At 46.4% G+C, this 10,789-nt stretch overlaps 1 protein-coding gene across 1 annotated transcript in view; it reads right to left on the reverse strand.

Annotated features, from left to right (window-relative positions):
• smox (spermine oxidase) overlaps positions 1-9,587 on the reverse strand; it is a 17,198-nt gene extending 7,611 nt beyond the window's left edge. The window contains exons 1-4 of the mRNA XM_083692949.1: positions 9,509-9,587; positions 5,192-5,426; positions 3,389-3,615; positions 529-702 (exon numbers count right to left, since the gene is read on the reverse strand). Of these exons, the coding sequence (XP_083549075.1) occupies positions 529-702; positions 3,389-3,615; positions 5,192-5,399 (609 nt within the window). The 5' untranslated portion in view covers positions 5,400-5,426; positions 9,509-9,587. The remainder of the gene's footprint in view (positions 1-528; positions 703-3,388; positions 3,616-5,191; positions 5,427-9,508) is intronic.
• Positions 9,588-10,789: the final 1,202 nt, after the last annotated feature.

Genomic DNA, 10,789 nt, shown 5'->3' on the forward strand with positions numbered 1-10,789 from the left:
GCTCTATGACAGAGCGGCGAGCCAGGAAATTAATATATAAACACAACTGTGCTTTTTAATAACAACGCTTCCTGAGGATACCTTTGTTTCTGTCCTTCTCCTGCAAGTCTTGTCACATAGTTCACCTTGTGAATGGTAGGCGGCCATTTTTCTGTCTGAACTGTTTCTATTCTAATTAGCAAACTGACCTTTTCGTAATCAACACTAATTGGAGTCATTGGGGATAATTATATGGAGCGACGGTACAGATTGAGAATTAGCGGCCCTCCTCCCCCACCCAAAGTAAAAGCGTGGGGGGGGGTGCGAAGTGACAGTCTCCAGAAAAGACTGAATCATACTAAATGCAATACTTATGGAATCCAGTCACAACATGATAATAATCTTCAGAACAGGTTTCAGACCATTGTGCAACCTGACAGGCTTAACTAACACCAACCCATATAAATAATTATATGTAAGTGAAGCTCAACACCCACGCACACATACACGCACACACGCACATGCACACGCACACACACACACACACACCTTGAGGTACTGCTGCAGCATGGACAGTTTGAGCCTCTTGGTGCTCTCCAAGTCATCGGGGTCGAGCATGATCTTCTTGCGCACCACGTCCCGCGTGAAGACGCCAACGCTGTTCTGGCTCTCGGCACACACAGGCTTCCCATTCTGGAAGAACTCCTGAGTCAGCTCGTACACCTGTGTGGGGGAAGGAGGGGGGTGGTAGAGCAAGAGAGAGAGAAAGAGGGGGAGGGGCGGACAGAAAAGGGGAGAAAAACGTAAGGAGGATGATGACTTATGATGACTTATATCGTAGCGTAATCGTAACCGTAAGGAGGATGATGGATGATGACTGATGATGACTTATGTCTTATGATGACTGTTGGATAGATGATTCACTTCCTGAAACAAATGTATTTGTTGTAAGTCGCTTTGGATAAAGGCGTCTGCTAAATGCCATAAATGGAAATGGGCCTTTCTTAACAAGCTCTTTATTTTGGGGAGATTGAGAGTTAAGTGTGAGCCCAGAGCTGTGAGCCTGCAGGGGTTGTGGTTCTTCAACTCGTTGTTCTCTTGCCTCATTCAGCTGTGCAACAATGTAGCTTGTTGAATCCAGAAACAGGCAGTCTTCGACTCGAACCACAACCAAGGACAAACCAACCAAAACAAGTCCAGTGAGTTTTGAGTGCTACGTCAAACATTATTTGCAGGAACGGTGGTGGATTAATATTGCAACACGGGCACTTCCTCGTGTCTCTCGCATGATGAAGCACATCATGAATCAAACACACACACACACACACACACACACACACACACACACACAGCTAACTGTGAATTACTGCCAAGAAGTAGGTTGTAGGTGAACTGGTGAAGGAGTCAGATTTCTTGAACTGAAACTGGAACAGCTGAATGACATCACAAGAGAATTTCTCTCTTTGTGAGTGAATGAAGGCCCATTGGTGGTGAAACAGAGTGTCAGGAGACAACAGGTACTACAGAGGAATTGAGACACAACACAAACGCGAAATATTCACCAGCCTAGAGACTTGTGGTGTGTGTAGAAAAATAAAAGAATTCTGATTCTGATTCTGATTCTGAGAAGGTCATTATCACCATATAATGACATAATGCCAGGGTGTGTGTGTGTCTGTGTGTGTGTGTGTGTGTGTGTGTGTGTGTGTGTGTGTGTGTGTGTACGTGTGTGTGTGTGTGTGTGTGTGTGTGTGTGTGCGTGTGTGTGTGTACGTGTGTGTGTGTGTGTGTGTGTGTGTGTGTGTACGTGTGTGTGTGTACATGTGTGTGTGTGTACATGTGTGTGTAAAGGTATGTGAGTGTGACACAACACCACTGTAGCCACAGTTTGGGTCATGGCGTGATGCTAGAGCAACATTCTTATTAAGTTTGTCATTCATATTGCCATATTCAGCAACCGAAGAACAGCACATCAATGAAGCAATAACAGAACTTTACAAGTATTGTATTACATTGACGACGGCTTCATACACCTCATCACACACACACACATACACATTGAGCACAAACACACGCACGCACAAATGCCCACACGCACACAGTCAATTGCCTTGTTACCGATTCCGCTAACCCTGCTGGCTAATGGAGCTGATTCCAGGCAGGGACGCAGTGGGGGGTTAGCGGTTAGCGCGGACGTGACGCCACTGCCCAGTGCTCCTGCAGGATGATTGGCATTGATTGATTGTTATACAGTACGTAGACACACAGCAGAGCGAGTGGAAGGTAAATTAAAAAAAATAAATAATAATATGCCGCTCCCTCCCAGTTAAACTGAGGTGCCCAAAACAAGTCAAACTGGAGTAAGAGTTAATTATAATCAGAATGTCCTCAATATCCTTCATGTGAAGTCGATTACATGTGGAGACACAGCACCCGCAATCAGGATAAAAGCATCGGCAGGTACATTTGGGCAGTCTCACATGCGGGGGGGTTGTGGAGGAAGAGGGAAATGAAAAGTAGTGGAGAAAAGCGTTTCCTGCGTACGGGTCTGACGAGCCTGAGTGGCGGTGGGAGATGTAGCGTGACTAACAGGATGCTCTGAGGTAACCCAACAGAGCATAACACGCTCCAACAGAACAAGGCAAGACTGAATTCCTGCCCCTGTGTGTGTGTGTGTGTGTGTGTGTGTGTGTGTGTGTGTGTGCGTGCGTGCGTCACTTTGTATTAAAAAGGCACTTTACCTCAAATCCATTTTTATGTATATGTGCCATTTTCCCACCATGCATACGCTCAAAAAACATCATTATTTAACGATTTGGAGCCTCACAAGACCGTCTAACCGTAAGCCTATGTTTACTTCCTGGAGTAGTGGAACGACAGGTCAAATTCATCATCAAATCACTCAATGAACTTTGACCTCGCTTAGCCGTGTCCTGCGGGTCCCAGAGAGCCGATGACTCGGCTTCTTCCGTCGTTGAGTGAATAGATCACAGGGAATTCAAATGATTATCGTCAGGGGGAGGGAATGTTCTACTAGCTTGCTAGATTATAACTTATATTGTAAATGGGTACTACATCTGGACACCGTTTTGACTAGGAATATTTTAGGGGACTGTAGTCATTTCATCAGATGGGCAAGTTTTGGTAGAAAGGAGGTATAGTGAGATACCGCGACTTGGGGACATCTGGATCTGGAGTAAAAAAAAAAAAGGGTGATTCAATATGTGTGCAGGTGTGTGCTTGCATGTGCGTTTGTACAGAACGTACGGTATGGAAATGTAAGCATAGCCCTGCATGTACACACGACTGAATAGGCGTACTTACATATGAATGTGCAGATAGACTTAGTATGGTGTTGTCTCTCTTCCTTCTCTGTGTGTGTGTGTGTGTGTGTGTGTGTGCGTCTCACCTCGTTGTACAAGTCACTGAACTCCTCCACCAGGTCCTTGGGTATCCTCGTGCCGCTGTTGGTCTGGTAGTGGGCCACGCCGTTCTTGGTGTAGAGGCTGATGCGTCCCACGCTGCGCTCGCCGTCCGTGGTGTGCTCCAGCAGGCCATTGTCCTCCGCCAGGTGGTACACAGGGTTCCCGTTGGCGCCATGGATCCACGTGGCTCCAAGTTCCAAAGTCGCTTGTCCTGCACACACACCGTGGAATTGAATGGAAGCGAAGGAAGCCGGTACCGGAAGTTATTCTGTGTATGTCATTTAGTGGACCGAACAGAAAAGGAGTTAAGTTGAAAGGATCCTGTGAGTTAGAGGGCTGCCGCGGGACCCAACGCAAATCTCGCGGGAGCGGGCGGTTTGAACTTTGCTGCGGGCGGGAAAAGGGCGGCTAAAAAAAACACTGCGGGATCGGGATGTAGTCTAGACAACTAAGATATCATCAGGCAAACACTATAGCCTAGCTTCAAACAACCCCATGAATCTCTTTATTAATAGCCTATAAAATTACGTGTTTTCTCCTGCGGGACGGGAGAAGACACAAAATCAATGCATCTCTATTATTGTGCGGGCAGAAATTCTCAGAGTTTTGCGGACACGGGCGGGAGTGGACTTACACACTGCGGGAGCGGGCGGGAGTGTAACACACACCCTGCGGTCGCGGGCGGTAATGGTCAGAAATTCAGTGAGAGCGGGCAGGAGCGGGATGAAGAAAACAGTCCCGCGCAGGGCTCTACTGTGAGTATCAATGTGAATGTGTGGAAAGTGCAACTGAATCTCACTGTAGAAATTAATGTAATTTTGACAAGAGCCTGAGAGACACTGTGTGAAACTGAAGGTAGAGGAAGTCGATTCATTGAATCTAACTGTAGACATCATTCTAAATGGAGCCTTCGCGATTGCTTGAGGAGTCAGAAAATACAACCTCAAGAGACACTCATAATTGAAAGATTTTGAGATCATGGATTTATTATGGAACCATGCTAACCCCATGCGCTGCCTCCACTGCCAAGGACAAAGGCAGACTGCAGCGGACCATTCGGTCAGCCGAGAAGGTCATCGGCTGCAACCTGCCGTTTCTTCTGGATCTGTTCCACTCCAGGACCAGTAAGACAGCAGGAAAGATCATCGCTGATCCTTCCCATCCTGGTCAGAACCTCTTCCAGAGACTTGCATCCAGCAAAAGGTTCCGGTCTATCAAGATCAAAACCTTGCACCACCTGAACAGTTTCTTCCCCATGGCAGTGGGGCTCACAAACAAGCTCCCTGCCTCTCACTGACTCTGGGACTTCCACTACCCACCCTGTTACACACACACACACACACACACACACACACAATGCACTGACAGTGTAATTTATATTTATTTACGTTTATTCTAATTTATAGTGTAATGCCCCATACCCATTTCACAGCCTCTAGCCTCATTGCCTCTTAGCCTCACACAGCCTACATAATTTATTGTTTTATTTTGTACATTTTTAGCTATTTTGTTAATAGTAAATTTTTTGTTCATATTTTGCTTATTTATACTGTATATATTATAGTTTTTTATGTCCCATGCACCAACCTCACCAAGTCAATTTCCTGTATGTGCAAATGTACTTTTTTGTACCAAATAAAAGAATTCTGATTCTGATTCTGAGAAGGTCATTATCACCATATAATGACATAATGACAGTGTGTGTGTGTGTGTATGTGTGTGTGTCTGTGCGCGTGTGCATGTAGGCAGAAAACACACGTCTCCATAACAAAAACACAACCCCTCACCGTGCTGAACGCTTTGAACTCTGCCTCCGATGCGGTCCGAAGCCTCTAGGACTGTGACATCCGTGAAGCCGTTTTCCAAGAGGATCTTGGTCGCTGCGAGGCCAGCCAAGCCCGCGCCGATCACTACTATTCGAGGCTGCCGGTGGGTGCGTAGGCCGCTACTAAGAGGATCATCAGTGCTCTCTGAAGATATTTCACAACTTTGCATGCCGTCCAAGCTCCTCTTCTAGGGGGTCTGGGGAGAGAAATCAAAAGAGAGGGCCTCAGTTAGAAAACAAGTCCAGGCACTTTTCCGCGGGCAAGAGGAGGAGGAGAGAGGAGAGAAAGGGCCCTCACACAGGGGGAAGATAGCATTTATAGGTCAAGAACTCTATTGATTTCCGTGTGAAGTGAGTTCAAAGGCCTCCGCGGCTCCACAACACACAAGCCCTTCTCAGATATTGAATCCCTTTATGACATCAATTCATTCTGGAAATAGAATCCCCCCTCGCCCTGGATTGGTATGTATGAAAGGCCGGCCTCAAGGGACCTCTGGGCCATGCATCTTTGGACACCTGACATGGGATTTCCCATCTATCCACCTCACCATGGACTGTATACAGGGTGGGAGGCACAGGACTCGTGTTGCTATCAAAATAGCTGCGATTTAAAAAAAAAAAAAAGAAAAAAAAAGAAAAACGGGTTGTATTGTGATGCAATTAGAATACAATTGGACAATATTGGTGACAGAGACGTTCACATACAGAGCTCACGGAAAACTGATTGTTTTCCGTGAGTACAACATGTGTCTGAGTTAGCATGTGTCTGAGTTAGCGTGTGTCTGAGTTAGCATGTGTCTGAGTTAGGATGTGTCTGAGTTAGCATGTGTCTGAGTTAGCATGTGTCTGAGTTAGCATGTGTCTGAATTAGCATGTGTCTGAGTTAGCATGTGTCTGAATTAGCATGTGTCTGAGTTAGCATGTGTCTGAATTAGCATGTGTCTGAGTTAGCGTATGTCTGAGTTAGGGGATAATTAATCTCCAGGCATCTGTGTGTGAGAGAGAGAAAACACAGTGGGGCGGTATACAGTATGTAAAGCCTATCCTGCTGATCCCATTATACTAATCTAATGTTGGAGTATGCCTCAAGACACTGAGCAAACGAGGCCTGTGGGTCTTTAATACACTGTTTGGGACGACAGATCTAACATTGAAAGGCTGTGGTGACGTTTGCTTTCACACTTCTGTCTCTCACGGAGGTAAAAGTGCCTAAGTGGATGCAGGGCCAAATGGAAAAGCACTGTGTGAGAGAAAGCAGGTAGCAGGAGAAAAGTAACAGGATACGTGAGAGAGGGGGCGAAGGAGAGAGAGACATTAATTGAGTGAAGGCCAGAGAGTGTGTGTGTAAGAGAGAGAGAGAGAGAGAGAGAGAGAGATGGGGGGGGGGGGGGGGGAATTGGGGGGGGGGGGGGAATTGAGAGGCGACAGCATTGTCGAACACTCAAGTAATCGGGAACATTCGTCTTTCCGTCCGTGTGCTGCTCCATCCTCTCCACTGAGATGTGGCAACTTGCACGTGATACACACCCCACCCCCAGCCCATAACAACACCTCCCCACGACGTCGCCATGGCAATGCTGGACACATGGCTGCACACATGGTGCGGTGCCGAGGAACACTGAATAAGGCACAGCGAGGCGGTTTCTCCTCAAACGCGGGGTCAAACAGCGATTGAACAGCTGTTGACTGGAACCATCTATCAGGACTGCAGCTGTGGCTGGGCATGTACGCGTATTACACGCTGTCCATCTGAGCCTCAGAAGGTTACTGTGCACTGTTAGCTAGCGAACACCACACAGGCCCACAGACCGAGCTGGAGAAGAGCCCGTAGAACACAACACATAGAAACGCGATAACTACCGTCGATAACTACCGCCCCAGAAGGTTGGGGGTTCTACCTCCCGGGCCAAGTCATACCAAAGCCTTGGGACCTCTCTGTTTGGCACTCAGCAATAAGGAGATGGTTTAAGGGGGTGTCCAGGGGGTGTACTTGTAGATCAAGATGCCTCACACTGCAGAAACAGGAGATAGGCTCCTGCCCTGTGGGCCGTGCTACTTACTTACTTACTTACTTACTTTCCATCCATCCATATGTCAATTATCAGTGTTATTGGCCAACTTGTTACAGGGAACTTCCAAGCCAAAGGTGGATAGAAGATCGAAAAGTCAACAACTTATTTCTATGGTGGTCCTCTACTTCTAAGTGCACCTCTCTCGGAGAAATGGGAATCACCCATAACAGCTAGGAAAGTCTGACACACGCACACATTGCTCAGTATGGCTATAGCACAGTACAGTACAAGACATTACAATCGTACTATTTCATACTACAGTATGACTACTACGGGATAACTGAACTGTTCACAGAACTGATTACAGAATGAGGTTGATCCCTCCCATACACAAACAAACACTGTCTCTCGACTCTCTCTCTCTCTCTCTCTCTCTCTCTCTCTCTCTCCCTAGCTCTCTCTCTCTCTCTCCCTAGCTCTCTCTCTCTCTCTCCCCCGCTCTCTCTCTCTCTCTCTCCTCGGCCACAGACACAGTCTGTGCATTCGTCCCTCTCTGGCTGATTATATTATCTGGTTAATGCACTTTCCACATGTCACCACCCCTCGCTCACCCTCGCTCATCTGCCGCAGCAGATTATGGGTGGGCTGAGCCCGGGTGGGGGACTCGATGCCTGACCTAGAAACAGCAACCTACATCTGATGGGGCAGGCAACAGTAAGAGGAGGGGAGGGGGGGGTGGGGTGGTGATTTAAGTGTCTGTCTGTCCGTTTTGAAACCGACCTCCACCCCTCTTTTCCTTCCTCAGAACCCCTTCCATCCATCCATCCATCCATCCATCCATCCATCCATTTCCTCCGCTGTACAGCTGTCCACACTCACAGCTGCTTTCAAGACACATCTGACCACTCCAGTCTTTCTATCAGTCCCCGGCGCCCACTAGCGTGGCTACGTGACATTCTGCTTCCTCAGACATCAATAACCGGCCGAGCCATCTGGGGTTCCATGCCAAGTACCCAGACATTCCACACCTCTTCCCCAGCACTGGATCTCCAGGGCTGAGATGCTAGGCTAAGGACAGCCCCCCCCCCCCATCCCCCCGCAGCTAATGCAGGCCGCTTGGATGTCATCCCATCCTGTTGGAGCACATAAACAGGAGCGCGGTCGCAGTGCCATGCTGGGACTGAAGTGGTAATGCCAAAGGTAAACACCACTTAAAGGAGTACAGGCGTCTTGAAAAACACAGGTAGCAATACACGTATTCAGACGGCAGAAAAGGTAGGGAGGTACAGACTATCACTATCAGGTGGTACATAACGGACTCAAGAGCCTCTTGAGTACAGAGTACAAAATGTGATGAATCTAATTGGTGGTTAGGGATCTCTCACCAGATCACATTTTTGCATAATGATGTGGTAGAACTTGAATTTATCATCTAGAGAAAATATAGCCAACTCATGCTCATAATGTCAGCTATTACCATTGTATAAACTACAAGCTTTTGAGGAACAACTAGACATTTGTTCATAATTCTACAAAAATGTTCTCATCCATTGGCAAAAGAGAGGCTGTGACGGAAACCAAATCACAGCAAATCGTGAAAACTCCCTAGAAATGACAGACTGGAGAAGATGGGAGAGAGAAAATGTAGAGATAGAGTGAGAAAATGTCATCCAAGTTGACTCAAGTTTCTCTGCTGACCACAGTAACCGAACCGTTGTGTTAGAGAGGCTGCGATCGTCTGTGTATCGTAGCCTATCATCACTGCCACGTAATAGAGTCCTATTGCCAAAGTGGCATTACTGAGTGGAGTTTGAAACAAAGAAACACCGAGAGTTCTTTTTTTGAGAGATATCCTGATACAGTGTGGGCCTATGACATACAAACGAAAACCAGAAAAAAAAGAAAAAAAAACTATTTCTATATGAAATTCGTGGCGAAAGTTATCATAATACATCTTCATTAAAATTGCAATATTCAAGATAGCCAAATAAATAGTTTTATGTGGATATCATGCAAACTCGCGTAAAATGTTTCTTCTTGTCAGACTACCGAATATGGTATATATTTTCTAAACTGGCGCATAATTATAACACATCATAATAACACGGATAAAATACACTTGCCTACAAACCTACAGTGCTGACAGCTGCGAGTCAGCTGTTTAGTTCTGTTCTACGTTGATAAATATACAAACCCCTGAGAACATCGCGACGACAGGCGTTTTATACGTGCTAATCGAATCAAGCTTGATTTCAGTAGGTCTTTACCTGACTCCGTTAGTCTTCAGTTTTAAAACGTCAGAATGATTCTCCTCTTCTTTGTGTTTTCCTTGCACCCGGCACCGCTTTGTATTTATGTGTGCCTAAGAACCAGAAGCAGCCAGTTCCCTACTGCCGCTGCCTCCCACTTAATAAATATGAGTAACTGTGACGTGTCCGTGGAAAACCAGCCCTACTGCCAGCCAGCCTGCCTGCCCGCCTGTAGTGATGTCAGAAGTGAACATTTGAGGCCACACAGATTTGATGGTGCATGCAAATGCAGTATCGGCCTATGAATTTGCTTAAAAATGCGACTTTTGCGCACAGGCAGTTAAGGGAACGAATTTTTGGAGAGTTAAAAAATAATAGACGGGCTTGTTGGAGTTCAGGCTGTGTTCGTGGCATCCTTGGTAACATAATTCCTTTGTGGACATAGTCAGTGTTTTTCAATGTCCATCATGGCAAAACTGTAGCCTAAACAGTTTGTCCATACAAAGAGGTCATTGTTAGGGGTTTGTCTGAGGACGGGAGTGGGTATTTGGCAAGGCAAAGGCTTTTCAGTAGATCCATCACCGGACGCTCCAGGGGCCAGCCCAGGAACAAATAATTATCTACCTTTTATTTCCAGTGGAACAATAGCCCATGGACTGCCTTTAATCAGTTAAACCAGATGATTATAGAGAACAGTCAGCCACCCATCAGAGAGTCTGTTCAACGAGGGGTTTGAGAGTACATAAGGACAGCTGCACATTATAAGGTGATTACTGTAATGGGTAAGACTGTAGTCTGGTGGTTTGTTATTAGAGTCCATGTAGAGCAGGGGACACTTGTGGAGGTAGAAATAGGAGGAGGCGCTCATTGTGTGGAATGGAATGGAATGAGGAATGGTGTCAAACACATCCTCCGATTTCTACCTCCACCAGCCTCCCCTGATGTAGAGAGAACATTGAGAGCGGCTATGATTTCACCAGATTGAACTAGTTGGTTAATGTCATACACATTGTGATCATGACGTGATCATCCAGTTTGCAGGTTTTACTGCCCATATCTAATCACACAATGACCTAACTGTAGGTATGGTAGCCTAACTAATGTGTCTTTTATGACAAATAGTCCTTCACGTATGTCTGTATATAGCATTGGAAACATAGGGTTACAGGCTATTCACCTCCTCTGGGTTCTCCCTCAGGCAGTTAGTTTTGGTGGGTTAACCCTCGAGCTTGACCCTTGAACATCTGAAAAGAATGCTGGCTGTGAGCGAAAGACTTTTGAAAAATCACATTTGTTAAT

The sequence above is a fragment of the Argentina silus genome (assembly GCF_951799395.1).
Source record: "Argentina silus genome assembly, chromosome: 21".
In the NCBI taxonomy this organism is placed as follows: domain Eukaryota; kingdom Metazoa; phylum Chordata; class Actinopteri; order Argentiniformes; family Argentinidae; genus Argentina; species Argentina silus.